We start from the raw sequence: 20529 nt of genomic DNA on the forward strand, positions 1-20529 counted from the left end.
CATGCTCCCTTTCCCAGGGAAGTCCAAAGCAACATCTTGCCGTCAGATCCCTGTGGTGAAGTGTGTGATTCTTCTATCTTCTTGCACAGAAGTGGCTTTATTTCTAAACCCTGACTTTCTGGGAAACTGCACTGGAAAACATCACGTTTGTGTACGAAAGTGTGTTTTATGTTTACTGTGTTTTTGTTCCCTGTGGTGGCAAAAGGGAAGTTCAGATGTCACCTTCCTGCTGGTGGCATCTCTGCTAATTAACATATTCCTACACTTTGCTGTTGTTTACCTTGGCATGATTTAATGCATACTTGGCCACAGGAGGAAAGACTTAATCTAGATTTGGGCATGCTGATTCCTGGTGCCTGTCATCAGACAAATTTTCCTGGGAATTCCCTTAAGAATTGCTACTGCACTACCACAGATCTGGGACTCAGGTGAGCTGGCGAGCCCCATCAGCCCAGGAAGGGGCAAATCCTGTGTCCAGTGGTTGCCACAGATAATCTGCCTTTCTTTGTTTATTTAACTTCTCACTGGGGATGAAGAAGCCTTCAGTTCCCATGAAGCAGCTCTAGTCAGGAGACCTGGACTGAGCTCTTCTGTGCATCAAAGATTACTTCCTTATCAGCATTAAAGGTATTAATTTATTAAAGTTTTTGGTTGTTTTATATGTCTTATGCTGAGGTCAAATTTTGTTTTGTTCAAGGCTGTATCAAAATCTCTCCTTGCACTGATTTGAGACAAGCTTATCTCCCCTTTCTCATTTTGCTGCTCAGCTATAAAGTAAATTCAGAAAACTTTTTTTTTTTCCCCAGAAATAAATTCTCTTTATTTTAAAATCCAGACATATGTGCTTTATACCAAAACAGACACCAAAGGAGACTTGGCATTCATCTCTGGTTTTAAGCAAAACTGTGGCTTTCATGGCTGTCTAACCAGACACAGGGATTTCAAGGAAACCTCACAACTTTATGTTTCCCTGATGAGGGTCAAGATAGTTTTGCAGGCACTTCAGCACTCTCTGTCAATGGCTTCTCACAAGAGAATCCAAGAAATTTCAGAGATTTCCAGGGGTTAAAAAAAAAACAAAGAAGAGAGACAGAAATAAGGAAAAAGCAAAGATGGTGTCTTTACAGTGTCATATTAAATATGGACAACTCTCTACCAACTTTCTGCCACGTGCATTTCCTCTCCCTGATTCTTCGTGCCATTTCCAACAGCTCTCCTCTGGCCACAGCACCACTTGCCTCCTCATTCCTCCACTGCCAATCTCTGCTTTGTAATAAGACCTATATAATTTTCACAGATTCTTGAATAGAAGGGTCTTTAAGTAAAAGGAACTCTACTTTTTGGGCAAGCACACCAGTTATTTTTCCCAAGTCTTCCTGCAACCACAGACTACAGTGGCACACAGAGTTGTGCTTACAGCAGCCTTCTGTTTTCCTCTTCCTTCTCTGCTACTGTGAGGTCCTTCTGGCAGCAAGTGCAAGTGGCTGGTGACAGCCTTTGTCAAAGACGGGCATTTGTATTTCTTCTGGTGAGCTCTGTGTTCAGGCTGTCCTGAGAATCTGCCCCTACTTTTCCATTAAAAAAATACTTCTCCACTGAGACACTAGGACCAAAGGACTCAAAAGATTTTCAGTCTGATTTTCCATAACAATTCAATTAGTTTTCTTTAAAACAAATCAAGAAAAAATCCCTAACCTAAAAAAATCAGTTCCAAATTCATAACAACAGAAATATGATGGTACATAATATAGGTTTGCACCATAAATTAGTTAGAAATTATTTGCAGAAGATTCCTTGATTCAGACTAGAATTTCAAAGATGCTGCAATCAGGAATCTGAAATTTTAATTTGGGTGTCTCTCTCCTTAATACAAATCATAGCACTGTCATGAGCCAGATTTGCTGCTGACGACATTGATGATAATTTATTTCCAAATAAACTCAACTAATGCCAACTGTTATCATCTTAAGTAAAATATTTCTAGCCTGCATTTTATGAGGCGAATGGCACTTTCATTTTAATTCCTCATTCACCTTGTCTTGAAGTTTTTCTCAATTTTATCCTCATTTGTTTTATGTTAACCTTTCAACAAACTGATGCTTGATGCTATTTGGAAATGTTGTTTATTACTTGCAAGTATAGTGGTCCACAAGAAAGCAAAAATAACTTTTATGTAAAGGCAGAAAAAAGTATGCAGACTTCGGTATCTCCGAAATGAGGTGGAATGGTGTTTGTGTCTGATTCTGATATAGAATATTTTAGCGGGTGAAGCCACAAAGATACAGAGTGAGCTGTGGTGACACAAGCTAAATCCATTCTGGTAATCATCTAGACTTTTAACTAACAAAGTGAGTTCTTTTCCTTGGAAACAAGAAAATTAAGTTTCTGTTTATTGTTCTTTAAATTTTGAGAGAAGTTTATCCAAAAATCTGCCATCCTAGTGTGGCAAAACTTCTGATTAAACAAGTATTTGACATCTTTTTGCATCTGCTAGCCTGTGTTAGTTACTGAGCTCTTCCTGTCCTAAGTTCTGGAGAACAGGCCTTTGAACCTAAATCCACAGAGAAGAGGATTCCTGTTTGTTAAATAAGCAGGTAAAAATCACATATTTTCAGTTCATGCCTTCCTTCTGGCCAAGTCCTGCTCCCCTTCTGGCCAAGGCTGCAATTAGCAAAGATGGCTGGTTGCTATACCTTTCCTACTCTTGGGAGGTTTTCCCAGGGAGGTGGAGAATGTGGGCTTGAATCCACTCCTTCAGAGAAGGGAAACGTATGCAGGTTTCCCTCCTTCTGCACAACAGCTCTGATGCTTGAGGTATTGCAGACTAAAGGAGGAAAAGGCATGTAGGGAACTTTATGGCTTAAGATTGGTCAGGCATTTTCAGGACTAAAATATCATAAAGGCTTTCCAAACTATCAGTCTGTATTTAGTTGCCTAAATCCCATTCAAATTTCTCTTTGAGTATGATGATCTTTCTCTTTGTGATTCTTTGCCTCCAAAAACAGTCACAGTGGGAGAATAAATTCCTCAGAGCTTGCAAAGCATTGGTGTATGGTGATAACCTGGGTTGTCCAAGGCAACTGTTAATTGAAATATGGCTGAGGAAGAGTACCTCAAAAATGTAGAATGTAACTTGGGATGAGCTTTTCCTATTACATTTCTCCTGAAGTCTGTGGGCAGTGCATGGAAAAAGCCAACAGCACTTTGTGAAAGGTAGCGGTGGTCAGAAGATTTAGAAAGAAGGATGCATCACTCACCTGTTCCAGCTGCACCAGAGAAACAAGTGAAACACAAATCTACACAGGAGTCTGCTTTAATCCATCACTCTATTTTATGAAGCATCACACAGCATTTTCAGCAATTAGCATTTGATAGCAGTTTAAGTAAGGGCCACAGGGTTATCTAAGGAAAAAGCCAGCAACCTATTTCATCATCGCTGAGTCCTCATTTGGCAGCAGTGCTCTTGGAGGGCTCGGGTAGTACCCAGCAGTTGAACTATTTGAGGAAAATCGTGTAAATCTATAATCCAGTGGTAAATCTGCAAGACAGAAATACACCACATCTGATTAGCAACACAGCCTGTATCACATAAAAACAAGCTTGTGGTGAATAGCAGTTCTTCTTAAAACCTTGAGCTGTTTGCTCACCGGCATCAGAATTCAATCTGATTGCATGATTACACATTTATTTGACATCTTCAGCTGTTCAAAGGATTGACTTTCAGAGTTTATTCAACTGTAGTAAAGGATATTCAGCTCCTTGATTGCTGAAATAATCTTAGTCAGAGAAAATTATTTAACGAATGCTTAAATACTAATCAAAAATCTTCATTGAGCCTAGATGCAGGTTTTCTCCCAATACACCTTTAAGTTCATTCTTCAAGTAGTCATCCTTCTCTTTTATCTCAGCAATCTACTCACAAGAGGGTTATGTTCAAAACAAAGAATCAGTTCCTTTTTCTGTTTTTCACGGCTATTGAAGCAGGATTCCCAAAAGGCACCCACTCTTAGACCTTCTTGCAGTCCAGTGTTAACAACATCATTTTGTATCAAGCATTCTTAGAAATCTGCACTTGTAACTTGATGTACTCATCACTTCCAGTTTGTAAAGAACACTGAATGCATTAAAATAGCTCTGAACAGTTAAAGCTTTCTTTTCTGTAACTTTTCAAAAGCCTCTGCTGCCAGCAGTGTCCCACCCACCCTCACAGCCAGAAAACTGATACTTCCTGTGCTCACCTCGTACTCAAAGTTCAAGAAACCAAATTAAAAAACATATAAATAAAACTTAGTTCAAGAAAATTCCCTTTCCAATAAATGAAAAGAAAAAAACAACTTCCCCTCAAACAGCGTTAGCTCCTTTCCAGGTTGTCTGTACAGAACCAAAGTAATGCATAAAAGCGATTACTAGGCTTATCTGTACAATAACTTATGAATTGCAATTTTTAAAATTTAATTTGGAGTAAATTTGGAGAAGTGACATCCTGTCACTACATGCTGCAATCCCCGCCCCCCCTCCACTCAACAGCTTCTATGAAACAGAAACCCACAATTTTAGTAGTTTCAGCAAAAACAACAGGAAATCCAGTTCTGTCTCACAAGTGATTCGCAGGCAGGCACCAGGACAGCATCCAGGTCTGCAGCTTCAAACTCATATTAAACATAATACAGCAACAAATGAGTACTTAGATCAAGCTGAAAAATCAGATAGAGGCTGGAATAAAGTAAGAATAGGAGGAAAGATAATTGGAAGAGAATTATTTAAGTGGGTGATTTTAGCTTGTCAAAGAAGTTAATTTTCTCGTTTTGTCTGAGTCAGGGAAATCTCTGGAGCTCATTGTGAGCATGGCAGAACAGGCAGATGTTTTCCTAGTATGCAGAAGGCCCAGTGGATTTACTGGCTGCTGAGTCTATTTATGACACTCAGTTTAACACAAAGGTTTCAAAAATGACAAACTAAATGGAAAAAGAAAGCAAATATTTCCAAATATCTTTACAAGCTATAAAAATCAAATGTCATACAGTTACTTTCATAAAAAAGCTTTTACTAGCTTAATAATCTAGCAGTCTGGAGTTTCCCAAGAGTAGTTTAATCAAAGAGCAGCACAAATGGGGCAGACTTGCTACAGAGTTGATAATTGCTGAGGAAAAGAATCATCAGGATCAAAATGGTAATGTCATTAGTATTTCTTGGTAAACTACAAGAATCAGCTTAAACACTCAAACCATTCTATATACAATGCAAAATGCTCAAAAAGAGGATAATCACATTTTTATATATTCATACCCCGGTTTATCAATTTAAATGTTGCTTTTGTCTCAGCAAGCTGACTTTGGAAGATGAACTTTTATTTTTGTAAAATGCATATGGAAAATATCCATATGCATTTTACAAAAGCATGGAAAAAACCAAAAACATACAGTATTCGATAAAAAAAAGCCAATCTTGGGAAAAAATAGTTGCTTATTTCCAAGTTGTTGTTTTTCTTGTGTTTTTTCCCAGTAAATTATTCAGCGTTTGCTGTTGTGCATGCTCACAGCTGCTGCTGTGGTGGTAGACCTTTGCATCTTGGCACCTAACCCTGATGGGGAGTCATGAATTAGGCAGGGGGTAGATATGACAACAAGGGAGCAGTTTGACAACAAGGCTCTAATGAGTCCTAACCTGCACTGATAATGAATTCAGCACAAAATTCATCCAGTATTGCCACTATCACAAAAAGCCCTAAATAGGCTTGAACAAATAATACAGCCTGAGACTGGAAGAAGGAACTAGCTGACTCTACCCAATTTCTTGAGAACCACAGTCCCAGAATTTTTCTATCATTCTTAGGTAATTCCACCCAGACTAATTTTTTTTTTTTTTTTAACCCAAGGCAAAGAAGATATTCCCTTTAAGAGCCAAAGACTCCTAGAAATCAGACATGAAGGATACCAAGAGGGTTCCAGAGGAATACAGAAGGCCCTAGATCTACAGAAATGCCAGTTATCAGATGTATCCCCCTGAGTTCCTGTCCCACTCCTTTCTTTGCTCCCACACCAGCCTGAGTGCAAGTGAGTGATGAAGACTGCTTTCCTTGATGGTGACCACTCAGTGGTGCCAGCATTTCCCAATGGCTTGGGCAGCCCTCACAGGTTACGTGGCTTCACCTGAGCTCAGAAGAGCTCCTGCCTTGCCCTGCCTCCCCTACAGGCCTCCAGCATCCCTGGTGTGAGCAAAATTACAATAATGGTATCTGAACAGTAGCTACTGTCAGTTACTGTGTTCCAGTTATCCAGATCCAGTACTACATTGTGTCCTGATACTTAAGTTTACCCATATCCATTCATATACTTAGGAGCTATGGATGGATTTATGTCACAGCTACAACATCTCACTGTCTCATGTGCTGTGCACTTAGTATAGGCCTGCTAAATCAATGCCACAAGCTTTTATCACAGGAAGACTTGGAGTTCCACCCACAAGCAAGAAAGAGAAACCACAAGAAGAAGGGAAAATGTAATATTTTCAATGAGTGATCAGGAAAGTATTTGAGTAACTGAATGGAAGACAATTTTAATTTAATCCAGACATAGGCCTGCTTGATAAACTTACTACTCTAATTTTTTAACATTTCCTTGAACAAACCAATAGATTAAACAAATAAAATCTTAACTAAGCACTTTAGGTGGATATCATGGTTTTTTAATTAAAAACACAGTCCAAGACTGAAACACATTTCTCCCCAAATACACAGCAGAAATGTCAGGAATCATTTTTCAGTATTGACCAACAAAAGCCAAGCCAACATTTTTTCATCATGACACCATAGCAGCATCCCTGGGATGAGTGAGAAGCTCTACAGAAAGCAGAACTCCCCCTCCCACCCTGAGGTCTGCTCCCTGCCAGTGAGCAGGGCTGGCGCCAGATGCTGCAGAAGCCTCCTAGTAAACAGCAGGGTTGTGTTCTTAAGTGAATCCAAATATATCCTTCTGATTGTCACCAAGGAAAAGACACGAGGAAGAGAACTAAAACCTTGTTAGTGATACCCAAGTTTGAAAAATATTTTGACACTGCTTAATTGTGCAAAATTTCAGAAAACACCATCACAGCTCTGTCTTACATCTCACCATCCGGGTGAGGCAATTATAGGGGCAGAGGACAAACCATCAGCTAGTATAAATTCTTTTCCTTTTACAGGACTTTCCATAATTAATGCTGGCTTAGAAGCTTATAGTGAATTTTTCATTGTATTTCAAAGTCACTGCTGAAAGAAAATATTAATTTCTTAATGATAACAACCTCTAATAACTATTTAGCAGTGGAGTAAGTACAATTGCTATGGGGGAACTCACCAGTTTGGTTGTGCCTTTGAATGACCTGGCTTGCCAGTCTGAGGGTAACCTGTAACAGGTGTTGCTTTTTCTTAAATGCTAAATGTCTTTTATCTCCTGACCCATCTATATTTTGTAACAGTCAAAGCAGCACTTGCACTAGAAGCTCAGGATGTGAGAGCATACTAGACAGGCAAAAAGCAAAAAATCCCAAGGCCACAAATAGATTTCTCTGATAGCAGTTATTTTTAGAAAAACTTCTAAGGTTGGTTTTCCTAAACTGGAGGTCAGATGTTTGCTGTACTAAAGCAATGCTCCCAAAAGAGTGAAGTCAGCAGGAGAAAAGCATTTCTTCTGTCAATTACATGATTGTCAGTGCTGCTGTCTGCATACTCCATAACTCAGAAGATGAAGAGGAGGAGAGTATCTGGGAGGTGTTGTAAGGGAGAGGGGGGAGTCCTCAATACAGGTTTGCTCCACAGGAGAAAGTTTCTGAGTTTGGATATAGCCAGTGCAGTTTACCCCTGGCCATGCAGGAATAAAGATTAAAACTACTCTCAGTCAAAGTGCAGGTTTGCTGCTTTACTGGCACTTATGTAAGAGCTTCTGCCAACACAGGTGTATTGGTTGGAGATCATGCCTGTGGCACTGCCAGCAGACATCTGTGGCCTGAGCTTGGCCTGAGCCAGAGTTTCAGTGCCACTGAGGTTTGTCATTGGTTACTTTTCTGTGGTATCTAACACAGAAGACAGTGCCATTGGAGAAAACTCAAGTGGCAGACTGCAGGGATATGTGCAGCAGCAGCTTCACTACAGTTTTGCAGATGGATGAGTGCCTGGGGAAATGGAATGACTGTCCCATTATGGCTGCTGTGATTGCTTGTGGTGCGCAATTTTACTGTAATTATCTTGGGAATAACAAGTCACATTACTCTGGGTCTACCCTATGGCCAAGGGACTGCTGACCCCTTCCTGAGCAAAACAGCTGTGCACAAGGCGTGCACTAACTCGCAGCTGAGCCTGATAAGGGTCTGCAGTGAAGGAAAGCCTTAGAAATTCCTTTGCTGTTTTGGGTTTTCATGAGAAAACTCATTATTTCCTTGTGAGGGAAATGTTTCTCATTTTTGTTTTAGTTTAAACAGTGGTTTTTGAGAGTCTTGTAAGAAAATAGCCCCGTGTGGTTCTTTGCTTGATATGGAACTGATCAGAAGAAAATACTGGACTATAATAATTTGAAATATCTAGGTGAAGACTTAAGCTAAAATAAAAAAAAGTTGACAAAATGCCAAGATCCTACCAGGGTGTGCTAGTCTTTCAGGGATCTGTTAATTAATTTCTGTGTATGAATGACTCATTCTGGATCTTAGAGCAGGAGGAGGGGGTTCTGAGATAGGTTCAACAAGTTAGCCTGGAAACAAACAGTTGTTTGAGCTGGCAGGCATTTCTGGTTGATTAAAAAAAAAAACAAACAAAAAAGAGATGCATTTTGAGACTGTGAAGGAGCTACATTAAGACAAATGTAGAGATGATACACCCCTTTACTTTCATTTCGAGGTAAACTCACCAAGACCAACCTTCCTCTCCAAACTCATGAGATGGGTTAATCTCATCATGTTCCCCTCTCTCGTTAAACAAATGCTTTCTTTCCTGTTCCCTGATTTTTTATCTGGAGGGGTGACAAACATTGTTTACCTTAAAATAAAAATCCACAGACACACATGAAGACAAGGCTACATAGCTTTTTGTGCATGTGTGACCATCTTAATCTAGAGGGAATATGTTATACACCAGTCCAGAGCACACAAATGTTCTTCCAGCAATGTTTTTTTCTGACATGTGAGGTTGCAGGTTATGTACAATTTCAACCTGGTCAGACAAGTATTTTCAATACTTGGTGATTTAATTATTTACTTAGTTTTCACAGTCAAAAATTATCAACACTTTGTATTCCAACCAGAGTTTATAAAGTGTCAATCTAAACCCACCCCATAAGCCTGTGATCTGGTCAAAACCCAATTATACCTTTAGTTACAGCCTGCAAATGAAATTATACTGCCTGAGTTGAAGGATAACTTTAAAGCAGAAATGACTGAGTGGTTTCCCCTTTCTTAATGAGTTGCTCATGAGTTCTCCCTTTAATCTTTATGAGGTGGCTGTACTTTGACATCTCATAGAGCAGAATAACGACGGCAGGAACATTTCTGTCAGCTATTGGCTAGGAAGTAATCTTTTGGGTTCTGCATGATTTGACACGGTCTTCAGGGGCACAAGTCAATACACCTTTCTGGAGGAGGAAGGAAAGCCTGACCAAACTGTAATACACTCATACTGTCTTTTCTACACTGAAAATCACTATCAAGTGGTCAAACACTGTGGTAAAGATGAGGTCTCAGACCATTTTGGAAGTAACTAGGTCCTGAAGACTTATAAACTAGTCCTGATTTATTGAACAATAATTTTATAATGGCTAAAAGGCTGTTTATTTTTAGTTTCAGCTGTATTTTTCAGATGAAAAAATAGATGCCTTATATTTGTTGGTTAAGTTGGGCATGTTTTTTCTTTTTTCTTCTAAAAGGAGAACACTGAAACTAGTTTCCTGGAACAGATGAATCAGATTTACATTATCTGATGCTTTTCAACTGACATATAGATCAAGATACGGTTTATACACTCAGAACACATATCTTCTCTCTATTCAGTTATCTTTATTATCTGGGTTTTTTTTTTTTCTTGTATGAAACCTCAGGGCCAGAAAACCTCAGAAATGTTACTGCTGTATATTTACACCAATTTTCTACCCGGTGTAAGAGTACCTTTTTTTTGCATAAAAACTTTACGTATAAAAATTACCTCTTTGGCCTTGTAGCACCAACTATTATTTGTAACAGCAAATTCCCAAAGCAGTTTAAATTCTCAAAGCATTTTGATAAACTTAGTGTTTAGATGCTATTGTATAGATACAATCTCACACTGAAGTTGGCAAGCAAAAGCACAGTTGTAAGATAAAGCATTAAATATGAAAGGTTACTGCTAACTAGCAATGCACAATATAGATAGTTCTATGTGTTTAAGGGAATTATATATTATTGTATCATTTGAATAAGAGCAGTTTTCAGTCTAGTTACAGGAAGGACTAATTTAATTATCAAATGAGTTGGATTTTACTTTAGGTGATGTAATGTCAACAAAAAACATAGAACTAAGGTGCAAAAACATGAGGGTTTTTTTTGTTTCACTTCAGCAACAATTACAAATGTTGCTGCTCAGGATACAGAAATCAGTATATGGCCGATTAGTGTAGTATATGGTTGATCAGTGATTAGTGTACACAAGATTAGGGAAATTCATGTCTTCCATGATATCAGTTGATTCCTCCAGGGCATTCACCTTTAAAATACATGTGGAAGATGGTGTGTGAAGTTTGCAATTTGTAGTTGATCTCTGCTGGGCAGACCCGTGTATCTGCGACCTGCACATTGCCAGTTCTGGAGCCCCAGCCACGGCTGCCTTGAGCTTCCCATTGTGCAGATAATTTGCAGCTCTAAGCAGAAACATGAACTTCTTTGTCATGGTTCACTGGCAATTTTATCATTATATTTATACAGCAAGCAGGCTGACGACTCAAACTCCCGCAGAAAGTGGCAGGGATCTGTAGGCATCTTTAAAGAGACAGCTTTGGTTAATTATAATGGAGATTTTGTCTCTAGCTCTAGCTAACTGAAATAACAATAAGGCATGAAGAAAAACTTATGCAGCCATATGGGCAAACCCTGATACAATTTCATATTGCATGCAAGATTAAAAAAAATGCATTATACTCATGCATGACACAAGCTTGGTTATCAAATCTCCAAAGTGTGAAATGAACTCTGTCTCCATAAAACATTTATATTTGCACTAATTCCTCTCTGAAATGAAATTCTCTTGAGCTGCAAAATCGCTCAATGTCCTTTTCTTGCTTGCAGTAGTTTTTAATCCTATGACAAACTTCACCAGTCAGAGGTTATGAGACAAATTTACAACATTAGGTTAAGAATTATGAAATTAGAAAAAAAGTTTTGTATGTTCTCCTTATTACATTTTAGAGCCCACTTTCTTAACCTTTTCTTTACAATGAAGGAAACAAAAAAACCCTTACAAAAATCCCCTCCATAGCTCTAAAACTCCTCATGGAATTTTTGGAAGTGTGGCTTTTATAAAAATACCAAATATAGTGAGATTGAAAGGCAAAGCATTAGCTTGAAATATGTGTATCATATTTTTCAATGAAGAACTCTTAATCAAAAGATCTGTCAGAAATGGTATTTTTGAAATTGTTGAAATTACTGTTGGAATACCTGTATGATGCAGGAAATACAATTATGAACATGGGGATCTGAAAATGTGGTCACGTGGTCAGAGGTTGCTGTCCTTGAAGGTGAAGTTCAGATTATTCAGGCAGGAAAGATAAGAGTAATCCTCCTCTACTTGGCTCACACCTAACCTTCTGAAGTGGAGAAGGATGTGCTGGAAACTGTGGTTTATGCAGAATGTCATTTTTCAGAGAGACCCCCTACACCTTTAATTTCCATGCAGGAGCCCTAAAACAACATTCCCACGGTAATGGATCCCAGTTTGGAAATTCTCTCTTATGATATCATTGTGCTTTAAAAATCTGTAAGGGAGCTGTAAATGAGGAGAGACTCAACAGCAGAAAAGTGGAGAAACAGATGGATTTGTGAGTCAGGCATGTAAAATAGAAGCAGGGACATTGGCTTCCACTATTTTATTAACCATGTACTGTCAATATAACATGTATCTGATTTCCAATCCAAACCGATGGAAGTGCAGAGAAGGAATAGTAGAAGGTCTCCTTTGGGGAATTTTAACAATAAATGAAATATACTCTGTCATGCACAAAGAAAATGCCAGTTTCTCTTCAGGGAATCTGCGGAGAGTTTAGATGATGAACAGTGGTGCAACAGTCTGTAATACCAGTAACACCCTCCTTGCCAGAGGCGAGATTGAAGCTAATGCATCTTTGAACTGGTATTGAGTAAGTGAGTTACTAGCATTAAGTTACATTGAATAGTCTTTGGAATAATCTTTTTCAATATGTCTTGAGAAGCAAACCAAGCTGTTCTTTATGCACAGACACTCACTGCAGCCAAATGACAAGAATCAATCTTAAAGCCAGCACTGCAGCCATCTGCCACATTTCACCAAATATTTTTGCAGACCACAAACATCCTGACTTGTACGTGGCACTTACTACTGCTCAGGGAGGTGTACAAAAGCCAGATAAACATTGTTGATAGAGAAGCCCTTGTCAACCCCCAGCTCCCAGGAGGCTGCAGTGCACCCCAGCGAGGTGGCAGCTTGTTTGGCTGGGTCAGGCTGAGCGAGGTGCTGCCAAGGCTGAGCCAGCCGGAGCTGAGCTCACACATCGCTGGCTGGGAGCTGGGCTCATGTGGTCAGCATGGTGGCAGCCTGGCTGCACGCTTGGGCTCAGGGCATCTTGAGGAAAGGCCTGAGTTTTTGCAGCTTGGCACTGGGAAGTTCTCTGCTGGTAATTGAAGCAGATGAATGGGAAAGGAAAAGCTGGAGAGCATCACACTTGCATAACCCATTTCAATCTCTTCTAGCAAATAGCTGTAGCTAAGACATGACTTACAGCAGCAGCCAAAAACTTCAGGGCTTGGCAAAGCAGGGGTTCTCAACAGCTTGCTGTGACAGGAGTCAGACAAGGTATTCAAGAGGAGTCAGGAATTCCTTAACATCCATAATAATGAACATCTGCTCTTTCACATAGACAAACAAGAAGTACTGCTTTCTGTAAGAAAGCAGAGATGTTCTCATACCTTCAACTTTGAGTCTGCTGTCCAGCACACAGCTGCAAGTTTAAAACATTATTTCTCCCCTGTCCTTTAGCACTGGGATTTAACTTTTACAGACATGACTCCCTGCCCCAGCAGTGGTTCAGTGCAGTGAGGGACAGCACATGGTGTCCCTCCTCATGGAGAATCAGGCTTTGCAGGAGCTCCAGTGCTGAGGGCAGGCAGGTATCCTACTCCCTAACTGCCCAGATATGCATTATGGGTTTGCACCCTTTCATCTGTAGCTGGAAAGCTTGTCATACATTTGAGGTTGAGAGGCCTTGCTTGTCTTTTAAACTGAGCTGTGGTTGGTGGGAATCTGGCTGGGAGGCGAGTTTCAGACTGTGGCTGACCATTTTCTCTTGGTCAACACTTCCAAAGCAAGCCACAGCAGAACCCTGGAAAGGGTATTAGATGGGAGTTTTATGGCAATTATCTCTCTGTTGGCATTTTCTCTTGGTATGTTTGTGCTTTGTGTCTTTAGGCTGAAATAGATTGTAAAATGACAAATATCAGAGGCAAAAATAAATTGTGGCATTATGTGATTGTTCTGTTTTGAGATATCCATACAATGTAAGTACACGTGTAAAATATGTTTGCCAAGAAAAGGTCTATCACATGTCCTGCTGCAGAAGTCACTGCTAGGCAAGCCTGAAATGCTCTCTTGCAACAAACCTTTTATTCCTTGGTCTTATGCACGAAGCAGGCAACAGATGCTGAATGCAGGGGTTAATAAAGTAAATGCTTGCTGTATTCTTCATTCATTTAATAATTCATTTATTCCTTTAGGTATGGGTATCTACAAAGTTCCGTAATGCAAAATGATAGATGGAGCACATGGGGGGTCCTCATCGTCATTTTGTAATCCCAGGTATGTTCTGTAGCTGCAAAGTTATTGTAAGCTGATAGGGGAAGTGTAACAAGCCAGATCAGTGAGAAACACTTTTGTAAGTATAACAGTCCCAAGTAACTTTGTATGTTGTTTGTTTCGAATGTATCTCACCACTGAAAGTAGAAACAACACATCACAGTGGGGAAGTAGGGACCAAATTCAGGAACTAATCTACAGTCCAGTAAATGTTGCACCCCAATAGTGAATCAATTAAACAACTCCTATTTGCAGGCACAAACAAAACCCCTGGTGTATCAGGTAACAATTAAAAGCACAAACATCAAAGTAATCAATGGCTACTAGTGTTAAGTGTTGCATCATATGAACAGAGTATTTTGAATGTATTCTAGATACATGTAATCTCAAAAAATATACAGCGCTGCAAACTTACTATGAATGCTGCATGTTCATTAGAAAAAAGCCCAAACATCTTCCTTACCTGCTATTGCTTCCAGACTAGGGATTGCAATAGTGCTGTAAGTGCTAATACATTTACAGGACCACGTGTGAACTAAGGTCTCCTCTGCATTTTCCAGGCCTGGCAATCTGTCCATGAAGAAAGAGCCCCACTGTTTAGATACGAAGTAAGGAACTTTGAGCTGATCTCCCTGAAAGAAAAATAAATAAATATGTAAGCTTAAAAAAAAAAAAATCTCTGTTTATCCACAAGCATTAGTTTAGGGAACTCTAGTGTTTTTCTGATTCTCTGGGAAGCCTATATTGTATCTCAGGAGCAATGTAACTTTAAAATATAAAGACAATAACAATACAATAACAATCTTCTTCCCAAAAGTGCCCAAGTTCCTGTTTATACAATTTATGGATTCCCTAGGACATAAAACGTTAATTGTAAATATTTTTTAAACCTTTTAAGAAAACCCCTTCTATTTTCCCTGTTTTTCTGTTTATGATAGTGTGAATTGCTTGCTGTCCTTCTCTGCTGGAGAGGCTGTGTTACAGCTGGGATCTCCTCCTGGGGGACAAGGAGCTGCCTCATGCTGGGTGGAGTAACTGCAAAGAATGCATCATGCCACCTGTGTTATCTGTTTCTGAGCTGAGGAATGAGTGAAAACAGAGCCACAGAATCCATGGAGAGACATTTGGTTGCCTAGAAAATTTTGAAATACTAATTTTTTTAATGTGTATTTTCAGACAACAACATCCTTTTTAAATAAACCATTAAAGCAGCATTGGGAAAACTGACTTTTTACAAGTTCATCTTGAAACCTGCTATAAACTGCCATGAGCAATCAGAAAAAAATGCCAGGACACAGCTACAGAAAGATGAAAAAATGGGAAACAAAACTACATTATAGAAAATCTGTTAAAGTAATTTGTGTGCAAAGTAACGCTCAGACCTGCAGAGCACAGAACAAATACTGCAGTTTGTGCCTCCAGGTTTGTGAACTTTTGTACTTCATTCTCCATTTAACCTCTCTCTTAACAGTTTTGAGAATCTGATGGAATTGTTTGTGTTTATGACAGAGGTCTGTATCTTTTGATCACAAGGAAGTGGTTGAGGCAGCTGAACAGACCACACCAGTAAACACAGAGCCACTCTCTCCCTGAGCCTGTGCTACAGTTTTTCCTCTGAGTATAGATGAGGGAGGAAGTACTGATTTCAACACATGTGGATATTAATTTCTGTCTTCTGAAGCAAAAAAATTGCAAAAAACTCCTATCTTTTGTTTCAAAATAAGCATTTAACTGAAGACCCGGGCTTTTGTGGGGTTTTTTTGTTTTGTTTTTTTTGGGGGGGGGGTTGTTTTGTTTTGTTTTTTTGGGTTTTGGTGGGTTTTTTTGGGCTTTTTTTTGTTTGGTTTTTTTTTTTTTTTTTTTTTTTTTAATGCCTTACACAAAGGGACAGCATGTTACTTTCTTTCTTCCCCCCAGTAAATCTTATCTTTCCATGCCAATCCCAGGACTTTACATCAGTTATAATTAAGTTTAGATGCTCTGATGAATTAAAATCTGTTTGCCAGCTGGATGACACATGCAGAAAACTCTAAAGGCTGTTACAGCTGTTCAGGTGATTAATCAAAACAACAACCCCACTACTGGCCCACAAAAGCATTTGTGCAAAAGACAGGGTCCTGTTTATTGACAAGAGAAAAGATGTGAGGGTTCTGCTTTCTGAAGTGAATGGTTGTTCAGTAGACAATTAAAAATGTAACCTGAGGAAATGAACTAATTTTTAGAGAAATTTGATTCTAGAGTGGGATTTTCTTCCTTATTAAGGAGGAGGGAGTTAAATTTTGGATTTACAACCCAAGCCCTTAGTGAAATCAAGCCCAGTTAGATATGAGATTTGCCATCAAGTCACTTGGTGCAGAGCTTCCATCATTTTGCTGCTGGGCTTATCTACACATGACAGGGCCGGTCTGGTAGGCTAAATCTTGATTTAAAATTTGGAAAGAGCAGTCAAAACTTTGACCACATCCCTAGGAACATCAGACATTGCTGCACCTACCATCCCTAACTGATGCTCTGAAGATGTCCTTATCTCACCTGCAGCACACATTGTAGCCTGCAATGAAGGACAGGCCACACACCATGAATCTGTATGTCTGTGAAATGAGGCAAAAGCCTCCTCTCACTGTGCCTGCTCACATGCCTGGAGGCACATGCCCAGCAGCAGGGCTGAGGAGTTCTGGAAGGTGCATCAGCCAATCCTTCAGTCCCCAGACACAGAATTTGCTCTCACAGCAGGACAGCAGACCCTGGAAAGTGCAGGGCAATCCCTCTTTCTCATGCAAATCCCCCAGGCATATGGGTTTGCTCTCTGGCATATTGGTCAGACAGCAGCAGGTCAGATGTTGATTGTGTCAGTTGAGGGTACAAGGACTGGGAAAAACATCTACACTTCAGATAAATAGGGATGGTACCAGAAATTCCCAAGTTCCAGGGCCTTCCTTCCACAAAGTCAAAGCACCTGGAGTACTTGCTACCATCCCTGCTGTTAATAAAACAGACAGAATCAGTTACTGTTAATAGGACCCTTGGGTAACACTGATTTGTCAGCTTATAAATGACCTTTTTAAAATACTAATTAGCAGGGAGCCAAACTCTGAAATTTTCTTCATTTAGTACAGGGATGAAAGAAAGAAAGAAAGATGTAAAGAAGACAGGAGCGGAAGATCAAGCTGACAGTATTTTTAAGGGCTTTATTTAGATGCAGAATTGCCATCTATGCCATAGCAAGTACAGAGCCAGAGGAATACTCTACTGCATCCAATATGAATGATGGTACTGACGATTTTATGCTTTGTCCCGAGGTAGTTACACACCACTGACTCTTGATGCCAGAAAAAAATCAATGCTCAAAATACAATTTTTCTGGTATAATAGTGCTTGAGATGTTTCTGTCAGCACAGCTGTGCTAGCCATGACAATGGGATGTTCCTGAACCACACCAATGGACAAGCCAGCCACTGGCCTGAATTCTGTTGCACAGAACCTGCCCTCCTACACATCATGCAAATATGAAACATTTCACACATGAATATTGCACCTAAACTACAACAGGGATTACTATAAGCAAATTTAAAATAAAATGTGCTGCACTTCAGGGTGTTGCTCTAGGAATATTGCTTAACTCACCAGGCTTCACAACAGCACATCAGGTTGTTCCTGGAACTACTGTTAGATTTGTGCCAAAGATAAACAGGAATAAAGAGACAAACAGAGCCAAAAGGAATAAAGGAAATCACCTTGTCTATGGTCACACCAAGGGAGTTAATGGAAATACAGGGGGTAAGAGCCCTGACTTCTACAACAAACCAGTCACTAGGCAATATTGTAAAAATTAAGTTTTCCCTTCTAACTACAAAATTATCATCTATATCCACCAATTAATTCTTTGATTTCTGCTCCATTCATTCATATAAGCCATTCATTTACACACTGGCAGCTCCTCTGTAATAATCTTCCTCAAAATCCTGGGACAAATTCCAGCTTTCCTTTTGAGTTTTCATTGATGGAACTGATCACACATCTAAAGAACAGAATGCAAAAGCAAAGCCTCCAGCCAAACAAACAAACCCCCAATTCTAGGAAGGAGGGAAATCTTATTTCAACACAATGCCTTGTATTTTTATTCACCCTGCATGCTGCAATTTACTTAGGAGCCAAGTAACTGCATAAATAGTTTTTAGTTTGCTATTCTCTTGCTTATTTGGTTATGACTCATGTACTTAAAAGAACTGCAGTTGGTACCATAATTTCACAGTTATGTGTATCTGGCTTATATCATGCATTTAACTGAAGGGAAAAGACAAAAACTGCAAATGAAAATGGAAATTACAAGTCTCCCACTTGGTGTGTTAGGTGGTTGTTTTCTTCCCCTCACACTGTTAGTGATGAAACACCAGTCAAATAACTAAAACCAGATTTTTGTCATTTCTTTCTGAAAGATGCAATTGCCAATTAAAGTAATACTTTCTTACTTTAATAGTATTTAATAAAGAGTGATAGAATTGAGAATTGCATCATGTATTAAATTTTCAGTCCCTCTCTGCACACTGCACATGGCATGGAATGTCTACAGTAGTACTGTATTTTATTGCCAATGAATGCTTAGGCTGATTAACCAGATGAAATCTAATCTGTTTGTGATTAATTTTCCAGAAACACCTGACTTTGTACAATCCTTTGAACTGGCTTTTCTCCCTTCTTAACCAAAGGGTTAATGGGAGAAGTTGCTTGGGGGAATGAAAATAAAACTCTCATAGGTTTGTAAAGGGAGTCCCTTTGAACTAGTCCTGTTAAGTTAGTGGTGCCCAGTCAACTGCAGAGATATGGATGTGACCTGTTGTTCAGACTCCAGTGAGCAGCATGGTAATGAAATAACACCACTGACCTGCCACGGCCCCCCTGGTTCAGGTTCCTTTAATCAACACAATTCATTTCTCCCTTGCTTGCTCGCTGTCACTGCTGGCGGATGTAAACGGAACAGGGGTTGTGTGTGGTAGGGGTGGTGTCTCCTTGAGATACTGCAATCACTTGTCAAGAATGCTACAGCTCCAGTGAAATGTCAAGCACCTGTCTAAAAGTCTCAATTTGCTGCTTGACAACTGCTGCGATAGAGACGATGGATCTTGTGAGCAGTCGAGCAGAGGTGTCGCAACAAAGGAAAACCAAATCATCGTCGTGGGCTCGGAAACAAATCAACCCATTACTCTTTGGACTTCCATGAAAAGAACCACCTTCTGCCTCTCTGTTTAAAAATGTGTGCTTCAAAAGCATATATTGAACATGCTTAAGAAACCATGTTGAACAAATCCCCCAAACCTTAGGTTTTGTGCAGCAATGCAGCAGAATCTCCAGTCAGAGAATGAACACATTTATGGAGGATTTGAGTTGTTTTCAAAGCATTAATTATTTAAATAAAATGGTATTAACCTGTATGTACTACTAGCTCTTCCTCCCTGACCTTCCCTTCCTACTGAGAAACACATTCTCTGGATAGGATACTGAATTTTTTTTTTTTTTTTTACAAGCCAGGAAAAATCCTAAACATTAATGATTACATTTCCTCATTTCAGTGACTGAAATGTCCTTGTCTGACCTTAGTTTAGAAATCAGGATAGTGGGGGAAAATATGAGATATCTCTATTAAAAAAATAAGATACAGATATCACATCTATATTGTTTTAGTCCATTGAAGAGACCCTTTTCTCCATTAAAAACAGGAACTTTATAACACTTGGATTAAAAACATACCAAGTATAAATGCACCCCCAAATCTTTTCTATTGGTAAGTTAACTTTTAATCACGAAGAGTAATTATCTTAAAAGAAAAATAAAGTTTAGTGTATTACAAAGAAAAGTGTGATAAGCATTTGTATTTCTTTGCAATTAGAAAAAAATTACCTATTTATTTAGTAGCATATGAAATGAAGAGACACTCCAAACAGAGAGTGAAGCCTCACTGTAGTTCCTACATGGGACATGCTGGAGGTACAGTGCTGCCTCATCACCCATCTCAGTGCTGCTTCCAATCCACTCTGCTCTTCGGCAGCAGAGGAAAGGATAAATCACAGTTACTTTCCACCTTCTGAGGGAGAATTAAATGGTAACAGCAGGGCTAAGGCCCTGCTTTCCAACTGTGATCAACCTGAAAATTATATTATTTATCTGAGGTAACTATCAGTAAGTCTGCACTGGGCCAGATTTTGAAGCCATCCCTCTTATCTGAGCACAGCTGTCACCAAAACAACCTGTGAGGGGAGCAGCAAATTAAAAGTTATTTGTATATAAGGAAAGCATAAGCAAACCATATTTCACATAGAGCGAAAGCAACCTTCAAAACAATGTAATAAAAATTCCTCTGTGTTTACAGTTGGTCACAACACACAAGGAAATGCCATTAACTCAGCAGAGTTCAGCCACTGGACTTGTGATAACTGGGCTTGAAATTTTTCCCTGTGGGATGGAGGGATCCTGTTACTAAAAAGATTCTTGCTAAGGGA

At 39.4% G+C, this 20529-nt stretch overlaps 1 protein-coding gene across 1 annotated transcript in view; it reads right to left on the reverse strand.

Moving 5' to 3' along the window:
- Nucleotides 1-3297: 3297 nt before the first annotated feature.
- Nucleotides 3298-20529, reverse strand: part of NT5DC1 (5'-nucleotidase domain containing 1) — a 126951-nt gene continuing 109719 nt past the window's right edge. Inside the window, exons 11-12 of the mRNA XM_039731567.1 lie at nucleotides 14499-14667; nucleotides 3298-3538 (exon numbers count right to left, since the gene is read on the reverse strand). Of these exons, the coding sequence (XP_039587501.1) occupies nucleotides 3423-3538; nucleotides 14499-14667 (285 nt within the window). The 3' untranslated portion in view covers nucleotides 3298-3422. The remainder of the gene's footprint in view (nucleotides 3539-14498; nucleotides 14668-20529) is intronic.

The sequence above is a fragment of the Passer montanus genome, unplaced genomic scaffold, assembly GCF_014805655.1.
Source record: "Passer montanus isolate IOZ18808 unplaced genomic scaffold, ASM1480565v1 scaffold79, whole genome shotgun sequence".
NCBI classification, from domain to species: Eukaryota; Metazoa; Chordata; class Aves; order Passeriformes; family Passeridae; genus Passer; species Passer montanus.